The 25,249-nt window shown below is 42.4% G+C and overlaps 1 protein-coding gene across 1 annotated transcript in view; it reads right to left on the bottom strand.

Moving 5' to 3' along the window:
• COL27A1 (collagen type XXVII alpha 1 chain) overlaps positions 1-25,249 on the bottom strand; it is a 407,011-nt gene that overhangs the window by 201,777 nt on the left and 179,985 nt on the right. Inside the window, exons 18-21 of the mRNA XM_069748227.1 lie at positions 20,495-20,548; positions 18,852-18,905; positions 14,732-14,785; positions 14,387-14,440 (exon numbers count right to left, since the gene is read on the bottom strand). Of these exons, the coding sequence (XP_069604328.1) occupies positions 14,387-14,440; positions 14,732-14,785; positions 18,852-18,905; positions 20,495-20,548 (216 nt within the window). The remainder of the gene's footprint in view (positions 1-14,386; positions 14,441-14,731; positions 14,786-18,851; positions 18,906-20,494; positions 20,549-25,249) is intronic.

The raw sequence follows: 25,249 nt of genomic DNA, 5'->3' as shown, positions 1-25,249 counted from the left end.
TTATCTCCTCTTCCCACAATCGCATACAAGCTTTGTCCCGTGCATCCCTCCCTCCTCTGGAACTCTCTACCCCAACATACCAGACTCTCGCCTACCATGAAAACTTTCAAAAGGAACCTGAAGCTCGCTCTTGGGGACATCGGCGAACTGATTTTAGGTATGCTTTCTTTTATTTACGGTTTTGAAAGTCCTCGCCTGTTGCAGGGGCAAGGAGTTATTGCTTATAAGTTAAAGTTACCGTAGTCATTCTAGAGGGTTTACTCCCTCTAATTTTTCTTTTTTCTTTTTTTTCTTTTCTCTCTTTTATATAAGATTTATGCAAGGTTTGTGAACGAGTGTTTTTTTGTGTTACTCTTCTCGAATTGTATATTGTAAGAAAAAGTACTTTGCTCATTGTCGTAGTTTTTAACTACTGTTTTTCTTGTAAAATTATCTTCTCTTTAATAAAAATATATTTACACAAAAGGAACCTGAAGACCTACCTCTTTCGAGAAGCCTAGAACCTGCAGTAACCACCGATCCACCAAACTGCTGCACGACTAGCTCTACCCTCACCTATTGTATCCTCACACATTCCTTGTAGATTGAGCCTTCGCGGGCAGGGTCCTTTCTCCTCCTGTACCAGTCGTGACTTGTATTGATTAAAATTATTGTACTTTTTTTTTATGTATACCCCTCCTTACATGTAAAGCGCCATGGACTAAATGGTGCTATAACAATAAATAATAATAATTATTACGATAGGTCTTAAATTTCATCGCACGCATTTATACAAAAGTAGTATCTGCACTGAAGAAGCGACCGTGCACACAGTAGAATCCCGAAACTGACAATTTCAGCTCTGACATACCCTATCGGAATGAAGAGGTGGCTGCGCATGTGACTCAATGCTCCATTCATTCTCTATTGGACTGATGAAAAAAAAGCAAATCTCTGTACTTGGCCATTTCAAGCAGCCCTATGAAGAATGAATGGAGCGGTCACTGCGATTGTGGCCACTCACAACAGGGCACTTCAAAGCTCCATACTTGGAATTCATTGCAGGCCCCTATAACACCTAAACTAGTGAAGGAATTCAGGAAGCGGCAGGGCACACGCAACAGCCACAGAACCAACCATATGAGATACAGACATCCTTTATCTGATATCCTAAACATAGGCCATCAATAATGCGATAAAAATTAAATCCCTTTAATAGGTCTGATGTAACAGAAATAATCCTTGGATAGGGTCATGCCGTTTCAGGAAGAAGCAGCAATGTTTTCTAAGCCTTTGAAATTGTCCCATACCCATTCATGTGGGTTCAAGTACTCACCAACCTTATACTTGCATTAGGGGGTTTAGATGGCAAAGAAAAGCCCCATGTGAAGCACTATTCTTTACATTAATAGACCTTACTAAAGTCAATGTGTATTGTCGGGATTCAAGTATACATTTGCAAATTAATCCAACAGTCACCACAATGATAAACCCCGATCCCAGCAAGAGCAGAGCCATTATGGATTTATTGTGTGCACACACTATGGAGATGTTGGACTTGTAGGTCCTTCACCTGGACAAAAGTTAGAACTATATTTCTTGATAACCTAGAAAAACAGTCCACTATCAGTTTCACAGTAGCAGATGTTTGAATTGCTCTGAAAACAAAAAATAATCTGACAAATATTATTTCTGCGAAGATATTTGAGATTCCTAAAAGCAAGTCATGGCTAACAGCCATTATTGACATTCCCCGAATCTGCACGATCGGCATGTTGCCCAAGCCCGTTTTACACCAACAATAGTTTGAGAATGATGGGAAATCATTCACTTTATGGAAATTAACTTCTTGGAGTAAGATAGATATTATTGTACTGAAAGAGTGTAAAATTGTAGACATACACAGAAAATGATTATTGTGGCAGAATAAGTCTGGCAGAATATAATTGGGAATGTGGGTATCACATATTATCTAAGGGTTTAAAAAATACAAAGAAAGTAAAAAATATAGATTACTGAATACATATATAGGCCCTCTGTAGTTTCTACCACACAAGGCAAGGCTATGCTTATATCCAAAGGGTTAACATTAAAATGTATTTCAAGCAGGAGATCCCACTGGTAAACTTGGGCTGATAAGATCAATGGGCATCTACTATATAATTGTCTAAGGGTCACTTCCGTCTTTCTGTCCTTCTGTCTGTCAGTCTGTCACGGATATTCATTGGTCACAGCCTCTGTCTGTCAAGGAAATCCAAGTTGCTGATTGGTCGTGGAAAAAAAGCCACGACCAATCAGCGACGGGCACAGTCTGGAACAAAATGGCCGCTCCTTCCTCCCCGCAGTCACTGCCCAGCGCCCGCATTCTCCCCTCCAGCCACCGCTAACACAGGGTTAATGCCGGCGGTAATGGACCGCGTTATGCCGCGGGTAACGCACTCCGTTAACGCCGCTATTAACCCTGTGTGTCCTCAACTTTTTACTATTGATGCTGCCTATGCGGCATCAATAGTAAAAAATCTAATGTTAAAAATAATAAAAAAACAAAAAACCTGCTATACTCACCCTCCGTTGTCCGCCGATCCGCTCGCGCCGGCCGCCATCTTCCGTTCCCGGCGATGCATTGCGAAATTACCCAAAAGACTTAGCGGCCTCGCGAGACTGCTAAGTCATCTGGGTAATTTCGCAATGCATCCTGGGAACGGAAGATGGCGACAGCCGCGCGCTCATCGCCTGCGCCAGATCTGAAGGTGAGTATGTTACAACTACAAGGGGCCCTCGGATCCGAAGGTGAGTATGTTTATTTTTTAACCTGTGACATACATGGCTGAGCAATATACTATGTGACTGGGCAATATACTACGTGGCTGGGCAATATACTACGTGGCTCTGTGCTGTATTCTACGTCGCTGTGCAATATACTATGTGGCTCTGTGCAATATACTACGTCGCTGTGCAATATACTACGTGGCTCTGTGCTGTATACCAGGGGTCCCCAACTCCAGTCCTCAAGGCCCACCAACAGGTCATGTTTTCAGGATTTCCTTTGCATTGCACAGGTGATGCAATTATTACACTGGGCAAAACTAAGGAAATCCTGAAAACATGACATGTTGGTGGGCCTTGAGGACTGGAGTTGGGGACCCCTGCTGTATACTACGTGGCTGGGCAATATATTACGTGGCTGGGCAATATACTACATCACTGGCAATATACTACGTGAATGGGCAATATACTACATGACTGGGCAATATACTACGTGGCTCTGTGCTGTATACTACGTCACTGTGCAATATATTACATCGCTGTGCAATATACTACGTGGCTCTGTGCTGTATACTACGTCACTGGGCAATATACTACGTGGCTGGGCAATATACTACGTAGCTGGGCAATATACTACGTCACTGGGCAATGTACTACGTCACTGGGCAATATACTACGTGACTGGGCAATATACTACGTGGCTGGGCAATATACTACGTAGCTCTGTGCTGTATACTACGTCGCTGTGCAATATACTACGTCACTGGGCAATATACTACTTGGCTGGGCAATATACTACGTGGCTGGCCAATATACTACGTGGCTGGCCAATATACTACGTGGCTGGCCAATATATTACGTGGCTGGGCAATATACTATGCGGCTCTGTGCTGTTTACTAGGTCGCTGTGCAATATACTACGTCACTGGGCAATATACTACGTAGCTGGGCAATATACTACGTCACTGGGCAATATACTACGTCACTGGGCAATGTACTACGTCACTGGGCAATATACTACGTGACTGGGCAATATATTACGTGGCTGGGCAATATACTACGTAGCTCTGTGCTGTATACTACGTCGCTGTGCAATATACTACGTCACTGGGCAATATACTACTTGGCTGGGCAATATACTACTTGGCTGGCCAATATACTACGTGGCTGGCCAATATACTACGTGGCTGGCCAATATAATACGTGGCTGGCCAATATACTACGTGGCTGGCCAATATACTACGTGGCTGGGCAATATACTATGCGGCTCTGTGCGGTTTACTAGGTCGCTGTGCAATATACTACGTCACTGGGCAATATACTACGTAGCTGGGCAATATACTACGTGGCTGGCCAAAATACTACGTCACTGGGCAATATACTACGTGGCTGCGCAATATACTACGAAGCTGGGCAATATACTATGTGGCTGGGCAATATACTACGTGACTGGGCAATATACTACGTGACTGGGCAATATACTACGTGGCTGGGCAATATACTACGTCACTGGGCAATATACTACGTGGCTGCGCAATATACTACGTGGCTGGGCAATATACTAGGTGGCTGGGTAATATACTAGGTGGCTGGGCAATATACTACGTGGACATGCATATTCTAGAATACTCGATGCGTTAGAATCGGGCCACCATCTAGTCACTTTATAATCGGTGGAATCTAAGGGAACCCAGTGTATGTAGTGTATATGGACTTTTCAAAAGCTTTTGATACGGTGCCACACAAAAGGTTGATACATAAAATGAGAATAATGGGGATAGGGTAAAATATGTGTAAGTGGGTTGAGAGCTGGCTAAGGGATAGAAAACAAAGGGTGGTTATTAATGGAGCACACTCGGACTGGGTAGCAGTTAGCAGTGGGGTACCACAGGGGTCAGTATTGGGCCCTCTTCTTTTAAACATATTTATTAATGACCTTGTAGGGGGCATTCAGAGTAGAATTTCAATATTTGCAGATGACACTAAACTCTGCAGGGTAATCAATACAGGGGAGGACAATTTTATATTACAGGATGATTTATGTAAACTAGAAGCTTGGACTGATAAATGGCAAATGAGCTTTAATGGGGATAAATGTAAGGTCATGCACTTGGGTAGAAGTAATAAGATGTATAATTATGTGCTTAATTCTAAAACTCTGGGCAAAACAGTCAATGAAAAAGTGGATGACAAACTCATATTCAGTGGCCAGTGTCAGGCAGCTGCTACAAAGGCAAATAAAATAATGGGATGCATTAAAAGAGGCATAGATGCTCATGAGGAGAACATAATTTTACCTCTATACAAGTCACTAGTTCGACCACACTTAGAATACTGTGCACAGTTCTGGTCTCCGGTGTATAAGAAAGACATAGCTGAACTGGAGCGGGTGCAGAAAAGAGCGACCACGGTTATTAGAGTACTGGGGGGTCTGCAATACCAAGATAGGTTATTACACTTGGAGCTATTTAGTTTGGAAAAACGAAGACTAAGGGGTGATCTTATTTTAATGTAAAACATATGAGGGGACAAAGACCTTTCTGATGATCTTTTTAATCATAGACCTGAAACAGGGACAATGGGGCATCCTCTACGTTTGGAGGAAAAAAGGTTTAAGCACAATAACAGACGCTGATTCTTTATTGTAAGAGCAGTGAGACTATGGAACTCTCTGCCGTATGATGTTGTAATGAGTGATTCATTACTTAAATTTAACCCCTTCGTGACATGCGCCGTACTAGTACTGCGCTGCCGGCACTGCATTAGTGCCAGCAGCAGTACTAGTACGGCGCACCGATCACCGCGGTCTCGCGCTGAGCGCCGCGGTGATCGGGTGCGGGTGTCAGCTGTATATGACAGCTGACATCCCGCAACAATGCCCACGATCGGCGCTATCGCCGATCGCGGGCATTTAACCCCTCTGATCCCGCTGTCAGTAGTGACAGCGGCATAGAGGGGGATCGCGCAGGGACGGGGGCTCCCTGCGCTCTCCCACCGGAGCAACGCAATGAGATCGCGTTGCTCCGGTGACCCGGAAGGAGTCCCCGGATCCAAGATGGCCGCCAGACTCCTTCCGGGTCATGAAGTGACCTGGCTAGCCGGCGCCTGCTGAGAGCAGGCGCTGGAAAGCCAGCTAAACTGCATGTCAGATCGTTGATCTGACAGTGTGCTATGCACAGTGTCAGATCAACGATCTGATCTAATACAGAGATGTCCCACCCTGGGACAATGTTAGAAAGTTAAAAAAAAAAAAAATAGAATGTGTAAAAAAAAAATAAAAAAAAATCCCCAAATAAAAAAAAAAAACATTTCCCAATAAATCCATTTATTTATGTAAAAAAAAAAAAAAACAATAAATGTACACATATTTGGTATCGCCGCGTCCGTAACGACCCGCTCTATAAAACTATCCCACTAGTTAACCCCTTCAGTGAACACCGCAAAAAAAAAAAAAACAAGGCAAAAAACAATGCTTTATTATCATACAGGCGAACAAAAAGTGGAATAACACGCGATCAAAACGACGGATATAAATAACCATGGTACCGCTGAAAACGTCATCTTGTCCCGCAAAAAAAAAGCCGCCATACAGCATCATCAGCAGAAAAATAAAAAAGTTATAGCTCTCAGAATAATGCGATGCAAAAACAATTATTTTTTTATATAAAATAGTTTTTATTGTGTAAAAGCGCCAAAACATTAAAAAAAATTACATAAATGAGGTATCGCTGTAATCGTACTGACCCGAAGAATAAAACTGCTTTATCCATTTTACCACACGTGGAACGGTATAAACGCCCCCCCTAAAAGAAATTCAGGAATAGCTGGTTTTTGTTCATTCCGCCTCCCAAAAATCGGAATAAAAAGCGATCAAAAAATGTCATCTGTCCGAAAATGTTACCAATAAAAACGTCAACTCGTTCCGCAAAAAACAAGACCTCATATGACTCTGTGGGCCAAAATATGGATAAAATATAGCTCTCAAAATGTGGCTATGCAAAAACTATTTTTTGCAATAAAAAGCGTCTTTTAGTGTGTGACAGCTGCCAATCATAAAAATCCGCCAAAAAAACGCTATAAAAGTAAATCAAACCCCCCTTCATCACCCCCTTAGTTAGGGAAAAATAATAAAATGTAAAAAAATGTATTTATTTCCATTTTCCCATTAGTGCTAGGGTTAGGGTTAGGGCTAGGGTTAGGGCTAGGGTTAGGGCTAGGGCTAGGGTTAGGGTTAGGGTTAGGGCTAGGGTTAGGGTTGGGGTTAGGGTTTCAGTTATAATTGGGGGTTTCCACTGTTTAGGCACATCAGGGGCTCTCCAAACGCGACATGGCGTCCGATCTCAATTCCAGCCAATTCTGCTTTGAAAAAGTAAAACAGGGCTCCTTCCCTTCCGAGTTCTCCTGTGTGCCCAAACAGTGGTTCCCCCCAACATATGGGGTATCAGCGTTCTCAGGACAAGTTGGACAACAACTTTTGGGGTCCAATTTGTCCTGTTACCCTTGGGAAAATAAAAACATAGGGGATAAAATATCATTTTCGTGGAAAAAAAAATAATTTTTTATTTTCACGGCTCTGCGTTATAAACTGTAGTGAAACACTTGTTGGTTCAAAGCTCTCACAACACATCTAGATAAGTTCCTTGGGGGGTCTAGTTTCCAATATGGGGTCACTTGTGGTGGGTTTCTACTGTTTAGGTACATCAGGGGCTCTGCAAATGCAACATGACACCTGCAGTCCATTCCATCTAAGTCTGCATTTCAAACGGTGCTCCTTCCCTTCCGAGCTCTGCCATGCACTCAAACGGTGGTTCCCCCCCACATGTGGGGTATCAGCGTACTCAGGACAAATTGGACAATAACATTTGTGGTCCAATTTCCCCTGTTACCATTGGGAAAAAAAAAATTGCGGGCTAAAACATCATTTTGTGGAAAGAAAAAATGATTTTTTAATTTTCACAATGCTACATTCTAAACTTTAGTGAAACAATTGGGGGTTAAAAGTGCTCACCACACATCTAGATAAGTTCCTTAGGGGGTCTTCTTTCCAAAATGGGGTCACTTGTGGGGGGTTTCCACTGTTAAGGCACGTCAGGGGCTCTCCAAATGCGACATGGCGTCCGATCTCAATTCCAGCCAATTTTGCATTGAAAAGTCAAATGGCACTCCTTCCCTTCCGAGCTCTGCCATGCGCTCAAACAGTGGTTTATCCCCATATATGAAGTATCGACGTACTCAGGACAAATTGCACAACAACTTTTGGGGTCCAATTTATCCTTTTACCCTTGGGAAAATAAAAAATTTGGGGCAAAAAGATCATTTTTTGTGAAAATTAATATAAATTTTTTTTTTACGGCTCTACATTATAAACTTCTGTGAAGCACTTGGAGGTTCAATGTGCTCACCACACATCTAGATTAGTTCCTTAGGGGGTTTACTTTCCAAAATGGTGTCACTTGTGGGGGTTTCCACTGTTTAGGCACATCAGGGGCTCTCCAATCGTGACATGGGCTCCGATCTCAATTCCAGCAAATCTTGCATTGAAAAGTCAAATGGCGCTCCTTCCCTTCCGAGCTCTGCCATGTGCCCAAACAGTGGTTTACCCCCACATATGGGGTATCGGCGTACTCAGGACAAATTGTACAACGACTTTTGTGGTCCAATTTCTCCTGTTACCCTTGGTAAAATGAAACAAATTGGACCTGAAGTAAAGATTTTGTGAAAAAAAAGTTAAATGTTCAATTTTTTTAAACATTCAAAAAATTCCTGTGAAGCACCTGAAGGGTTAATAAACTTTTTGAATGTGGTTTTGAGTACCTTGAGGGGTGCAGTTTTTAGAATGGTGTCACTTTTGGGCATTTTCTGTCATATAGACCCCTCAAAGTCACTTCAAGTGTGAGGTGGTCCGTAAAAAAATGGTTTTGCAAATTTTGTTGCAAAAATGAGAAATCGCTGGTCAACTTTTAACCCTTATAACGTCCTAACAAAAAAAAATTATGTTTCCAAAATTGTGCTGATGTAAAGCAGACATGTGGGAAATGTTGTTTGTTAACTATATTATGTGATATAACTCTCTAATTTAAGGGCATAAAAACTAAGAGTTTGAAAATTGCTAAATTTTCATAATTTCCGACAAATTTTTGTTTTTTTTCACAAATAAATGCAAGTCATATCGAAGAAGTTTTACCACTATCATGAAGTACAATATGTCACGAGAAAACAGTGTCAGAATCACCGGGATCCGTTGAAGCGTTTCAGAGTTATGACCTCATAAAGTGACAGTGGTCAGAATTGTAAAAATTGGCCCTGTCACTTAGGTGAAAACAGGCTTTGGGGTGAAGGGGTTAAGAGGGGACTGGATACATTTCTAGAAAAGTATAATGTTGCAGGGTATATACACTAGATTCCTTGATAGGGCGTTGATCCAGGGAACTAGTCTGATTGCCGTATGTGGAGTCAGGAAGGAATTTTTTTCCCCAAGGTGCAACTCTTTGCCACATGTTTTTTTTTTTGCCTTCCTCTGGATCAACATGTTAGGGCATGTTAGGTTAGGCTATGGGTTGAACTAGATGGACTTATAGCCTTCCTTCAACCTTAATAACTATGTAACTAAGCTCTGAAACCAGAACTTATCCAACAAATCATAGAATGCTACAGTTGGAATCCCCTACTCAATGCAGGAATTACTAAACCATCTCAGACAGATGTCTGTCCAGCCTATATTTGAAGACTTCCATTAAAGGAGAACTCACCACCTCTCCTGGCAGCCTGTTCAATCATTGATCACCCTCACTGTCAAAAGTTTTTTCTAATATCTAATCTGTATCATCTCCCTTTCCGTTTCATTCCATTACTTCTCGTGTTTATATGTGCAAATGAGAATAATGGTGATCCCTCAACACTGTGACATCTCTTCAGATATTTGTAGACAGCTATTAAGTCTCCTCTTAGCCTTCTATTTTGCAACCTAAACATTCCCAGATCCTTTAACCGTTCTTCATAGGACATACTTTGCAGTCCGCTCACCATCCTTTTAGCTCTTCTCTGAACTTGCACCAGTTTTTCAATGTCTTTTTTAAAATGTTGTGCCCAGAATTGGACACAGTTTTCCAAATGTGGCCTGACCAAGGAGGAGTAGAGCAGGATAATTACTTCACGTGATCTAGACTATATGATTTTCTTAATACATCCCAGAATTGTGTTTGCCTTTTTTTGCTGCTGCATCACACTGTTGACTCATGTGCAGTCTGTGATCTATTAGTTTACCAAAGTCTTTTTCACACTTGCTGTTGCTTAGTTCTATTCCTCCCATTCTGTAGATGTAATTTTCGGTTTTCTTGCCCAGATGTAGAATCTTGAATTTTTCCCTGTCATATACCATTCTATTAGTCACTGCCCCTTGTTCAAGCTTCTCTAGATTCTTCTGAATCCTTTCTCGGTTTTCTCTAGAGTTAACTATCCCTCCTAGCTTTGTATAGTCTGCACTGCACATTTGATTATTTTACCATCAGCTCCCTTATCATTTATAAAAATGTTGAACAACACTGAGGCCAGGGCAGAGACTTGTGGTACCCCATTTGAAACACTCTTCCAATTGGATTTGCAACTATTTATTACCACTCTTTGAGTACGATCACTAAGCCAGGGGTCCCCAACTCCAGTCCTCAAGGCCCACCAACAGGTCATGTTTTCAGGATTTCCTTTGCATTGCACAGGTGATGCAATTATTACCTGGGCAAGACTAAGGAAATCCTGAAAACATGACATGTTGGTGGGCCTTGAGGACTGGAGTTGGGGACCCCTGCACTAAGCCACTTATAAATCCACCTAACCATAGCCTTGTAAATCCCATACATGGACATTTTTTCAAAAAGAATAGTATGAGATACTTTATCAAATGCTTTGCTTAAGTTGAGATATACTATATCTACCGCATTTCCCTGATCCACCCAGTCAGTGATTCCATCATAGAAGGAAATTAGAGCAGTATGGCATGACTTGTTTAGTACGAACCCATGCTGGCTCTGGTTAATTACTGCATTCTTGTCCAAGTACTTACATACATATTGTTTAAAAATTTGTTCAAAGATCGTTCCTAGTATAGAAGGAAGGCTGGCCTGTAATTTCCTGGTCCCATATTCTTTCTTTCCTTGAAGATAAGAAGATGAGTCCATTTCTTTTTTTCCCTGCATGGTGGTGCTCTGGTTGCGAAGCTATCCGGCTAACAGCAGCTTCTCTTATAGCATTAGAGCAAGGCTGTTCTGCAGATCTATGCACAATTGATGTCGGAGGCGCCACTTTGCATGGAAAACCAAGGACACATCATTCTCAATATTGCAAATTGTACCAAACGTTGTGACCAATGCAGATAATAAATCAATGGCATATCCTAGTGACACACTATCGCTTTATACAACTGGAATAACTATTTACATGACCAAAATGTAAGGAACCAAAGTCCATGAACAGCAAAATAATAATGTGTGAACAGATTACCCAACGTCAGGACAATTGTTTGCTACCTGCCATATACAGAGTATCTGCAGCATACAGGCGCCATATACAGAGTATCTGCAGCATACAGGCGCCATATACAGAGTATCTGCAGCATACAGGCGCCATATACAGAGTATCTGCAGCATACAGGCGCCATATAAAGAATATTTGCAGCCTACAGGAGCCATATACAGACTATCTGTAGCGTACAGGAGCCATATGCAGAGTATCTGCAGCGTGCGTGAGCCATATACAGAGTATCTGAAACATACAAGCACCATATACAAAGCATCTGCAGCGTACAGGGGACATATACAGAGTATCTGCAGCGTACAGGCACCATATACAGATTACCTGCAGCTTACAGGCGCCATATACAGAGCATCTGCAGCGTACAGGAGCCATATACAGAGAATCTGAAGCATACAGGAGCCATACAAAAAGTATCTGCAGTGTACAGGCGCCATATACAGGTTATCTGCAGTGTACAGGGGCCATATACAGAGTATCTGAAATGTACAGGCACCATATACAAAGCATCTGCAGCATACAGGGGCCACAAACAGAGTATCTGCAGCATACAGGCGCCATATACAGAGAATCTGCAGTGTACAGGCACCATATACAGAGTAACTGCAGTGTACAGGCACCATATACAGAGTATCTGAAACGTACAGGCGCCATATACAAAGCATCTGCAGCGTACAGGGGCCACATAGAGTATCTGCAGTGTACAGGCACCATATACAGCAGAGTACCTGAAGCGCACAGGCACCATATACAGAGTATCTGCAGTGTACAGGCGCCATATACAGAGTATCTGCAGCATACAGGCGCCATATACAGAGAATCTGCAGTGTACAGGCACCATATACAGAGTATCTGAAACGTACAGGCGCCATATACAAAGCATCTGCAGCGTACAGGGGCCACATAGAGTATCTGCAGTGTACAGGCACCATATACAGCAGAGTACCTGAAGCGCACAGGCACCATATACAGAGTATCTGCAGTGTACAGGCGCCATATACAGAGTATCTGCAGCATACAGGCGCCATATACAGAGAATCTGCAGTGTACAGGCACCATATACAGAGTAACTGCAGTGTACAGGCACCATATACACAGTTATTTGCAGCGTAAAGGCACTATATACAGAGTATTTGCAGCTTACAGGTGCCATATACAAACACTCTGCAGCGTACAGGAGCCATATACAGAGTATCTGCAGCGTACATGAGCCATATACAGAGTATCTGAAACGTACAGGCCCCATATACAAAGCATCTGCAGCATACAGGGGCCACATACAGAGTATCTGCAGCATACAGGCGCCATATACAGAGAATCTGCAGTGTACAGGCACCATATACAGAGTAACTGCAGTGTACAGGCACCATATACAGAGTATCTGAAACGTACAGGCGCCATATACAAAGCATCTGCAGCATACAGGGGCCACATAGAGTATCTGCAGTGTACAGGCACCATATACAGCAGAGTACCTGAAGCGCACAGGCACCATATACAGAGTATCTGCAGTGTACAGGCGCCATATACAGAGAATCTGCAGTGCACAGGCACCATATACAGAGTAACTGCAGTGTACAGGCACCATATACACAGTTATTTGCAGCGTAAAGGCACCATATACAGAGTATTTGCAGCTTACAGGTGCCATATACAAACACTCTGCAGCGTACAGGAGCCATATACAGAGTATCTGCAGCGTACATGAGCCATATACAGAGTATCTGAAACGTACAGGCCCCATATACAAAGCATCTGCAGCGTACAGGGGACATATATAGAGTATCTTCAGCGTACAGGCACCATATGCAGAGAATCTGAGGCAGCGTACAGGTGCCATATATAAAGCATCTGCAGCATACTGGAACCACATACAGCAGGGGTGTCAAACTGCATTCCTCGAGGGCTGCAAACAGGTCATGTTTTCAGGATTTCCTTGCATTGCACAGGTGATAATTTAATCACCTGCAGAGAATGATTCCAGCACCTTGTGCAATGCTAAGGAAATCTTGAAAACACGCATGGTTTGAGGCCCTCGAGGAATGCAGTTTGACACCCCTGACATACAGAGTATCTGAAGCTTACAGGCGCCATATACAGAGTATCTGCAGCGTATAGGCACCATATACAGAGTATCTGCAGTGTACAGGCACCATATACAGAGTATCTGAAACGTACAGGCGCCATATACAAAGCATCTGCAGCGTACAGGGGCCACATAGAGTACCTGAAGCGCACAGGCACCATATACAGAGTATCTGCAGTGTACAGGCGCCATATACAGAGTATCTGCAGCGTTCAGGCGCCATATACAGAGTATCTGCAGTGTACAGGCACCATATACAGAGTATTTGAAACGTACAGGCGCCATATACAAAGCATCTGCAGCGTACAGGCACCATATACAGAGTACCTGAAGCGCACAGGTACCATATACAGAGTATCTGCAGTGTATAGGCGCCATATACAGAGTATCTGCAGTGTACAGGCACCATATACAGAGTATCTGAAACGTACAGGCGCCATATACAAAGCATCTGCAGCGTACAGGGGCCACATACAGAGTATCTGCAGCATACAGGCGCCATATACAGAGTACTTGAAGCGCACAGGTACCATATACAGAGTATCTGCAGTGTACAGGCGCCATATACAGAGTATCTGCAGTGTGCAGGCACCATATACAGAGCATCTGCAGCATACAGGGGCCACATACAGAGTATCCGCAGCATACAGGCGCCATATGCAAAGCATCTGAAGCGTACAGGCGCCATATACAAACCATCTGCAGCGTACAGGTGCCATATACAGAGTATCTGCAGCGTACAGGCGCCATATACATACAGTATCTGTAGTGTGGAAGCGCTATATATATACAGTCTCTGCAGCGTACAGGCGCCATATACACAGATTATATGCAGTGTACAGGCACCATATACGAATCATCTACAGTGTGTAGGTGGCGCATACATACATTGTCTGGGTGCCATGTACACAGATTATATGCAGTTTACAGGCGCAATATACACAGATTATCTACAGAGTATAGGTGGCATATACATACAGTGTCTGCAGTGTACAGTCACCATTACCAACAAATCTATTAGAAATGGCTCACCTCTAGCCCAGGCTGTCCTCTGGGCCCCGGGAAACCTCTGGCTCCTGGCTTTCCCTGTAAACCAACAAAAAGAATGAGGGTCTCATAAAATTACAGGCAAATCCCTTAGGATCCCTTCACATGAGGAAGAGAAAGAAGGGATATAGCGCCAGTGCAATTCTGCCATGGGACAGCATCCAACATCAATTTCATGGAAGAGAGCGTTTTGGAGGAGCCTCAATATAAACAGTGGAGGAGTGGGCTCTGCCAATACAATCTCCAGGAATCTCACTTTCCGTTTTTGCTTTTCTTAACCAGTCAATAGAAGCTTAGGACAAGGTCTATGCCTTTATGAGGACATCTCACCTTTAATCCTTCCGGTCCATTTTGTCCTGGAGGTCCAATGTCTCCTGGAAAGCCCTGCAATAAAAACAAAACACCTGTATGATGGGTGCATAGGAAAGAGTAAGGCCTGTTTATGTAATGGCGCACTCCAAACACAACATCAGAGAAAAAGGGCTCATGTCCGCCCCAAAAATAGAAGATCCTGCACGAAATATGGAGTGATGACCGTAATACACCAATAAATATCTCCGTGCCCAGCATGAAAGAAAACTGTATGTGCTGAAATATATTTATATTTTAACACTCATGGGTTTCTTTCTTGCTGGGCAAAGAAATGTTTTGGATTTATTGGTCTATTACTAATATATATATATATATATACACACATTTATATTAATATTTATGGTCAGTGTATTCTGAAGATCAATTTGGCATTTATGAACTAATCCTGCCTGGTTAAACCTAAGGGGGTAAAAAATTATATTGTACATGTACATGAGGAGCCGGCTCTCAACATGTCTGTCAATCGAGTGTTTAAAGGGTTAATTTTTTTATCTTCATAAATGGGTATTGTCGGATAGTGCTTGTAAACACAAGCAATTTTGGAATTTACAAATCACTACAATTTTCAGCCATTCTTAAGGTATTAACATTTTTATTTTCTTTACAACTCGCTGCCTTGGAAACCGACCACTGCTGCTAGACAGCAGAAAAGTGCAGAGCTTACAAACTCTTTCCTATTGAGCTATAAGCACTATTTTGAATGGAAGCAGATAAATCTGAAAAAACACATTACACTAAGTTTGAATACGGGCCTAATAGTCACATTAGAAAAAATCATTAACAACAGAAGGATACAATTGAATACTGAGAGAACGGAGTCAAAAAAGTCTAAGTACTGTACAAAAAGTCTTTTTATTGAAGTATCATATAACAATATTTAGTAAGAATCAATAAAAACCATAATGATATAACGAACAAGATTGGTCATAAAGGACTTGGGTAAAAAAGTCTGGGGTCACTACTTTAATAGTATATAGATCATCGTGTTCCTGAAACAACATAACAGGGGGCCGTCTGACGCGCGTTGGGGCTGCCTGTCTGGTGTCCTACTTAGATCTACATGGGTAAGAATCAATCCTTCATGGTTTAGATTGTTCTATTGTCACTTTTTTAGGTCCAACTCAGCTTTCTACTACATGTTTATGGCCACAATTAGTTTGACACTTGTCATGGAAATAGAAACTTTGTGACCTGTTACTCACAACTGACCGTATCAGCAATTTGGGAAACAAATGTTATGCTCTTTCAGGAACAGGATTCCTCCGATCTATATACTATTAGTGACAACAGACTTTTTTACCCAATTCCTTTATGACTGATCTTGTTTGTTTTAATACAGGAAAGCTATATATCTTGGTACCGTGTTAGCCAGTAGATAGCAAAATATTTAGAATTGAGAGTCCTCAGTGGTTGATACCTTTTAATGGTGAACTGAAAAGATGGTAACAAATTGCAAGCTTTCGAGACTACACAGGTCTCTTCATCAGGCAAAGACTAAAAGAAATTCTGAAGAATCACATATGTATGCACAACATAGCACAGAAAAAAAAACATGGATAAGACAGGTGACATGAAGCAGAATTACCATGAGTGATAAACAGTTATATCCATAAATATTGGACCAGTTCTTAGATAAGGAATGTTTTATTATCCTCTGATTAGGGTCTGGGTCTGTTGTGATGACCGCTCATAGTCTGAGGGGCAAGTTCCTTAGTTGATGTAAAAAGACATAAATCCATGCGACACATTCATTCCTGCACTAAGACTGTCAAAGGTCGTCATCAGTTTACATTCCCATACTCTTCTGTGTCTCTTAGATTTGAAGCTACCTTGTTTGTTTTATTAATTCTTGTTATTAAATATTGTTATATGATACTTCAATAAAAAGACTTTTTGTACAGTACTTAAACAGACTTTTTGACTCCATTCTCTCAGTATTCAAGCACTATTTTGAAGCTGTCCAGGATCGCTGCAGTATGCCATTCCTTCCTAATCCCCGCCAGCTTCAGTGTAGTGCTTACAAGCTAGACAGCAGCGGTGGTTGGTCTCCTAGGCAACCAGCTGTAAACAAAAGTAAAGTGTTGATATCTCTAAAACAGCTGCAAATTTGACTAAGCGATAAATTGCAAAAGTGTACGTTTTACATGCATTATCTGGCAATATCCATCTAGGAATATGGAAATAACCATTTAAAGTCCACAATGATCTAATGAGTACAGTATCCTCCGCAATGTTTACCAGCCTCACCTCTGTACTATTAGTAGTGGTTGCTCTGGTGTCACAATTCACTACAACTCCTTCCTATTCAGAGCTGTAACAGCGGTCACATGTGTGCCTTTCTGTCTAGTAAATCATAAAGGGCAAGCCGCATTTATCAGAGGGCACCTTTAAACTGGTGATCAACACAATTGAAGTAAAGATGAATATGGTTTCCAGTCTAGGGCTCTGCTCAAACCCATGTTTTACAATTCTGTTTCATCTATGATAATCATAGCAGCACATAGAAACATCGATAATCAGTAGTCAATGGAGTTGTTGTGATGCTGTTTGCAAGAGATCAGTCATGTGCATCAATTACTTTGCAAAACACAGGTGTGAACAGAATCTAAGAAATACTTTGCATAAGCATCATGACTTTTTGGATACATTTATCAGTGTAAATAAAAGCTATCAGTTTCATAAAAACTCCAGAATACATTGCAAAGCATCCTGCAATGTGATTGTATCAGGGCATTACTGTCATAGCACTAGGTGCTGTGCATAAAGTATACCAAGGTGTTACAAAGTTTATCTGGTATTTGGAGTGACACAAATGGGGCCAAAACACTGTGATACAACAGTCAGAGGCTAGACGTTCCTGTGCATTGGAGTGTGGGTTGTAACTTGGGGACGTGCTGTTTTCTCCTCGTTTGCTGGATTGCTCTCAATTTGAATTCTACGATGCTAAAAGCTGTAAAGAAAAATGAATTGGGCAAGAACAGAGGCTGTTCTCCTGTTACAGGATAGCTCTGCAACGAACGACGTCCAATTTCAATGTACATACCACACTGTGGCCTGCCAAGGCAGTGATCTAACAGCTTCTGGCTCTGGTGTATGAATCAACCACAAGAATATATTTTAACAATCTGCTGGCAGTCCCTGCCCCTCTGTTAGTGGCGTACTATCCTGGGGTTTGCGAGAACAGCAATCCCCTTCATAACCATTATGTCACCGATGAGTACAATATAAACACTGAGTTCACTGCAATCCTTCTACCCCAATGTTCTCTATCTGCTATATAGTGCCATCATCATGCGGTGAGCATTGTCCTTTCCATTGGCTTTTCACAACCTACTCCCTGTATGGTAACAGAGACATTGATCTGCCAGATAACACCATGTGGAGACTGGACATAAACCCGATCACATCAACCACTGCCATCATTAAAGGGAAACTGGCATGTTTTAAAACTTTTTATATGTTATAGGCTCTGAATACCATTGCTGATCAGTGGTGGTCCAGAGACCCCCAATGGTTGGTCAAAACACTGCTCTGAAGTCCACAGTTTCTGCATGAGCAGTGTTCAGTCTCAACAGTAACCATATGGGTCCGTACATTCACACTTAAAGAGCTGTGTACGGACCCACAGACTTACTACTGAGCCCCTATACCACTCATGCGTGAGCTGTGCACATTAGAGTGATGTTTTGACCGATCTGTGGGGTTCAGGATCTGGACTCCCACCTATCAGCGACATTATTCAAAGCCTAATTTAAGTGTAACTTTTTGAAAAAATTTTTCACAACTTAGAAGAGAAAGGCAGAAGAGCTCCACCGACACCAAAGACAGATTCACAGATATTTTTTTTTTTTTTACTAAGCCCTTCTGCCTCTTCATACTAGTGATCAGTGGGAGGGGACTTATTAGCCGAACCCTTACTGATTTAAAAGTCAAACATCTCTATCACTTGTTTAAAGTTTTTTTTTTTAAATGAGATTTTATACGTATAAACATCACATTTTCCTATTTGTAGCAGATTTTGAAAAAAACATATTTCCTGTACCCTGTAAATGATTAGTCATTTTTGGGCACAACATACCTCTGGACCTGGAGGACCTGGTAACCCGAGAAATCCTTTGTCACCTGGCTTACCCTAGAGAAAGAAAGAACAGGTTGTGTTATCCGTAGCCAGCATTAGTCATTGTGGTAATCATTAAAGTTACGGCCCTTAACTAACATCTTTTATTGTATAATTCCTTATGGCTAAACCCTGTAATGCAGGGAATATACCATATCTGTCAGATAACAATGGTTTCCCTACAATAGATAATATATAGCATATTCATTGGGAACTTGATCGACTGGGAAAACGGGGCCCTCGACCGACTAAGATAACGGGGCCCTCAGTCCTGTTTTGTCCAACTCTCTATTCAATTTTTATCTTAATGTGACAATGCCAACAAGTGGAACATGGTTCAGGGATACGGGAATATGCCTATAACCTCATTATTACCGTAACTCATTAGTGACCAATTCTTACTTAAATGGTTTAACTAGGATTATAAATAAGTATCTTCTATTTCTCAAACACAGTGCAACTTGAGACCAATTTTATATCTCATCCACGTTTACCTGATTGTTTTTACATTAAAACTTTTTTGGAAAAAACTGTGTCTGTGTAGTTGCCATCATGTTTTGCGTAAAAATTATATGCCGACACATGGACAAATCAGGGCCTAAATGTATGTCCTCACAGGCTGCTAGCTGGCCTGTCAATCACAACCACCTATATAAACACTGAATTTCAGGAAAGGATTTATAACGTCATAGGACAGCAATGAGCTTTCATAAGCTCCACAGGGAATGCAACTTTAAATTATATTTTTGGCCATACATGTAAAGGATGTATAGAGTTATATGAGCAGCTGTGAATTCTATATGAGATGTAATTATACAAGTTAAAATGTGGTCAATGAGCGTTGATCTTGAGGAAATCGGGTTATTTACAAACAGATGTTGGACATGTTCAGAAAAGCTCAGGGTCTACCTAATCCTGTGTAGAAATGTATAGCTATAAGTGCTCCCTTCACCTAATGAAAGCCAAGAGAGTGCTTTTTTGGCTTGTGTTGGGGTGGTACAAGTTGAAATAACTTTTTTCTTGCTTTTGTATGGTCACAGCCGAGTGCACCCACATATACAAGAGGTCACTGTAAAAAATAAATATACCTAGGCATATTTGGTGGGTGACATATGCCACTAAATTATTGCCAGCCGCATATTTCTGCGCCTCCTGTCAATGGTAGATATCAGAAAATCTTCTTTGTGCCCCTTCAAGCTATCAGTGAAAATGAAAAATGAATCTTCTGAAGGATGATAGGAGTATTTCTGCCTTTGCAAAAGTTCAAAGAAGCAATGGCACCACCGCAAAATATACAGGAACTGCATGTCTCCATCTGACAACAATCTGAAGTGTCTCCTCCACAATAACCCAACCAAACAGACATCAGTAAGTGGCTATTAGGCTTTATTTATTGCCTCTGTCGCATCAGTTTAATGAAGATTTCTTATTGTGTTATGCCGTGTTTATTCTAAGAAGACATTGGAAAAAATGACGGGAGTCTCAGTGGTTTCTTTTTCACATTGCGCCAGGAGTGGAAGCTTAATGGAGAATTTTGCAATATAATAATGTGGACTACATTAAAAGAATAAAAAAGATGTTATGATTAACAAAGCAGATCTTACCACAGGGCCTGCCTTTCCACGCAGTCCGGGTGGCCCTGGGAGACCCTGGCTGCCCTACAACAAAGGTAAAAGAAGTCAGTGGAATGATAGGATTTATCACCTGACACATTAACAACGAGATATAAATCATGGTGGAGTACGATTGTTGGCGCAGAGTTTATTTGGCATATTCAGCTAGTACAATGATAGAACAACAACTCACAAGCATGAGTAATCTAGTCATTTGCAGCTGGACCCCTGATCTTTGTTGCAGTGTTAGAAAAAAACTGCAGGTTCCTCTATAGAAAGTTAAAGGGGACCAGTCATGCTGAACATGGTCTCTGATCTTTGGGCAGGATGTTGCAGAGCAGGATTAACTAATCAGATCGTCAGAGACATTTTTTTGTGGAAGAAGTGTCAGTAAAACTTGCATTTTATTCATTGACATCCCTGGTGTATGTATGTATGAGTCCAGTGGGTGGTCCTACTCCATGATTGATAGTCTTACCTGTAGGACCGTGCCTGCAGAGACAGCTGTCAATCACCGAGTAAGACCGCCCACTGGACTCCTATATGCTATGAATAAATTACAGGTTATCCCAATCTTTTCCCACAAACCTGTATATCATACTGCTTAGCTTCTCCTTTTCTATACTGAGCTATCCGCAGATCCAAATGTAGGTTACATGGGACAGGCTCCCTTTCATGCTGTACACCAATGCAGAATATCTCAGGGGGGCTGATTGCAACACTGAGTGGAACGCTTGTTCAGAGGGTAACAATGGATATACATATATATTCTTTGCCCCAACACGTCCGATTATCAACCACATTCGGATCCTTATCCTTTATTGTTTGTACATGTCACCGCTTAATTGTAAAGTGCTGCGGAATATGTTGACGCTCTATAAAAATTATTATTATTAATTATTATTATATCCTTCAGACAGAACCTGAAAACCCACCTCTTCAGGAAAGCCTACAGCCTGCACTGACCCCGCTGCCTCCTCATCAACACCGGAGCTCCTGCAACCCTCAACCTACTGTCTCCTTCCCCACCATCCTGTAGAATGTAAGACCGCAAGGGCAGGGTCCTCGCCCCTCTGTATCAGTCCGTCATTGTTAGGCCATGTTCACACAGTGCGTTTTTTTCTGCGGAACCGCAGCGTTTTTGCCGCTGCGGTTCCGCAGCTGTTTTCCATGCAGGGTACAGTACAATGTACCCTATGGAAAACAGGAACCACTGTGCACTTGATGCGGGAATCGGGAAAAAAAGCCGCGCTGAATAGCCGCGGTAAAAAAGAAGTACCATGTCACTTCTTTTTTCGGAGCCGCAGCGGTTCTGCACCCATAGACCTCCATTGTGAGGTCAAACCCGCAGTAAAACCTGCAGATCAAAAATATATCTGCGGGTTTTATTGCGGTTTGTGGTGCCGAACCGCTGCAGCAGGAAGTGCGGGGAAGCGGGCAGAAGTGCGTGGGCGGAGTGTGGCTGCCCAGATCCCACCCCCCATGCTCCGATGCCCCCCCCCGTGCTCCGATGCCCCCCCGTGCCCTAATCTCCCCCCCCTTATACTTACCCGGCCTCCCGGTGTCCGTCCGGCCATCTTCTCCCTGGGCGCCGCCATCTTGCAAAATGGCGGGCGCATGCGCAGTGCGCCCGCCGAATCTGCCGGCCGGCAGATTCGTTCCAAAGTGCATTTTGATCACTGAGATATAACCTATCTCAGTGATCAAAATAAAAAAAATAGTAAATGACACCCCCCCCCTTTGTCACCCCCATAGGTAGGGACAATAAAAAAATTAAGAATTTTTTTTTTTTTCCCCACTAAGGTCAGAATAGGGTTAGGGTTAGGGGTAGGGTTAGGGCTAGGGGTAGGGTTAGGGGTAGGGTTAGGGGTAGGGTTAGGGGTAGGGTATTTTCAGCCATTTTAACCCTAAAAAACTTCCTAGAAAACACACAGACTCTGCATAGAAAACTGCATAAAAAAACGCATCAAAAAACGCACCAAAAAAAGGACCTGCGTTTTCTGCAAAGAGCTGCGGTTTCAGTCCTGAAAAAAAAAGGAGGGAAATCAGGAACGTGTGAACATACCCTTAGTCTGTTTACTGTAAGCGATATCTGTAACTTGTATGTAACCCCGTCTCATGTACAGCACCATGGAATCAATGGTGCTATACAAATAAATAATAATGATAGATAGATAGATAGATAGATAGATAGATAGATAGATAGATATAGAGAGATACAATACCGTTCAAAAGTTTAGTGTCATCCAGACAATTTTGGGTTTTCCATGAAAACTCATACTTTTATTAATCAAATGAGTTGTCAAATGAATTGAAAATCTAGTCCAGACATTGACAAGGCTCGAAAAAAAAAATATTTTTATTTGAAATAATAATTTTCTCCATCAAACTTTGCTTTCGTCAAAGAATTTTCCCTTTGCAGCAATTCCAGCATTGCAGACGTTTGGCATTCTAGCAGTTAATTTGCTGAGGTAATCAGGAGAAATTTCCCCCCCATGCTTCCAGAAGCCCCTCCACAAGTTGGTTTGGCTTGATGGGCATTTTTGGTACCATACGGTCAAGCTGCTCCCACAGCTCAATGGGGTTGAGATCTGGTGACTGCGCTGGCCGCTCCATTACAGATAGATACCAGCTGCCTGTTTCTTCCCTAAATAGTTCTTCCATAATTTGGAGATGTGCTTTGGGTCATTGTTCTGTTGTAGGATGAAATTGACTCCAATCAAGCGCTGTCCACAGGGTATGGCATGGCGCTGCAAAATGGAGTGATAGCCTTCCTTATTCAATATCCCTTTTACCTTGTACAAATCTCCAACTTTACCAGCACCAAAGCAACCCCAGACCATCGCATTACCTCCACCATGCTTGACAGATGGCGTCAGACACTCTTCCAGCATCTTTTCAGTTGTTCTGCATCTCACAAATTTTCTTCTGTGTGATCCAAACACCTCAAACTTAGATTCGTCTGTTCATAACACTTTTTTCCAATCTTCCTCTGTCCAATTTCTGTGTTCATTTGCCCATATTAATCTTCTCCTTTTATGAACCAGTCTCAGAAATGGCTTTTTCTTTGCCACACTGCCCTGAAGGTTAGCATCCCGGAGTCGCCTCTTCACTGTAGATGTTGACACTGTCGTTTTGCGTGTACTATTTAATGAAGCTGCCAGTTCAGGACCTGTGAGTAAGTAAAGAATCTAATGTACTTGTCTTGTTGCTCAGTTGTGCAGCAGGACCTCCCACTTCTCTTTCTACTCTGGTTAGAGCCTGTTTGTGCTCTCCTCTGAAGGGAGTAGTACACACTGTTGTAGGAAACCTTCAGTTTCTTGGCAATTTCTCGCATGGAATAGCCTTCATTTCTAAGAACAAGAATAGACTGTCGAGTTTCACATTAAAGTTCTTTTCTTCTGGCCATTTTGAGAGTTTAATGGAACCAACAAATGTAATGCTCCAGTTTCTCAACTAGCTCAAAGGAAGGTAAGGTTTATAAGTTCTCTAATCAGCCAAACTGTTTTCAGCTGTGCTAACATACCTGTACAAGGGGTTTCAAGGGTATTCTAACCATTCATTAGCCTTCTTACACAGTTAGCAAACACAAAGTACCATAAGAACACTGGAGTGATTGTTGTTGGAAATGGGCCTCTATACACCTATGAAGATATTGCATTACAAAGAGTTTGTCTGTTCTCTCCGTGTAGGCGTGGGTTTCCTCCGGGTACTCCGGTTTCTTCCCACATTCCCACAAGACATACTGATAGGGAATTTAGATTGTGAGCCCCATCGGGGACAGCAATGATAATGTGGGCAAACTGTAAAGCGCTGCGGAATATGTTAGCGCTATATAAAAATAAAGATTATTATTATTATTATACTAGAAGGAGGTCCGATGCTATTGCATTGGGAGGGTGGTAATGTCACGATGGGGGCAGGCTTTGCAGCTTTGAGAATCTCTCCCCCCCCCCCCCCCATGTGCTCACCCACCTATCGACTCTCTCTTTCCTCATGTGCTGACTTCTCCCGTCTGTACTCTCTTCTTTACCGGTCTACCCCATGTGCTATCCCCCCTGTCTGCTGTCTCTCTTCTTCCTGTGCTGTGTTCTCCCCTCATGTGCTGTCCCGTTTGAGCTCTCTCCCCCCGTGCTCTGTCTCTCTCACCCCTGTGCGCTTTGATCGCAGAGGATACGTTTTGTGAGGTAAAATATTGTTTAAATCAGTCAGTGAAATATTTTACCTGACAAAATAAATCCTCTGTGATCCCCTGCTGTAATCTCAGTATTGTCTTTTTCTTCCTCCCCTGCCCAGGAGATGTGGTATACGGTCAGACACAGACAATTTTTAAAATGAACTTTTGTTTGTGGGAAAACCCCTTTAATGTGACCGGCTTCCTCTGCCTGTAGACACGTCACGCATCTGCTGCCGGAATCAGCCGAATGATTCACTGCGACTGAGCGGAATTCACGCAGGCGCAGTAAATTAGACCGCCTCCATCTTTGTGCAGACAGATAGTGGCGGTCACATTAAAACTGCGCATGCGCTCCTCCTTTACAAAGATGGCGGCGGTCAGTGAATCATTTGGCTGATCCCGGAGGCGGCGTGTTCGCAACGGTGTTCCGCTGGTGGTACCGCGCAAGAGGCAGCGTACGGCGTACACAGTGTGTGTGTGCGTGTGGCGTATTACAGTGTGTGTGTGTGTGTGTGTGTGTGTGTGTGTGTGTGTGTATGTTGCGACGGTGTTCCGCTGGTGGTACCGTG

Source organism: Ranitomeya imitator, chromosome 2 (genome assembly GCF_032444005.1).
Source record: "Ranitomeya imitator isolate aRanImi1 chromosome 2, aRanImi1.pri, whole genome shotgun sequence".
NCBI classification, from domain to species: Eukaryota; Metazoa; Chordata; class Amphibia; order Anura; family Dendrobatidae; genus Ranitomeya; species Ranitomeya imitator.
The sequence above is the reverse complement of the archived record's forward strand: the minus strand, read 5'-3'. Positions and strand labels throughout refer to the sequence as shown.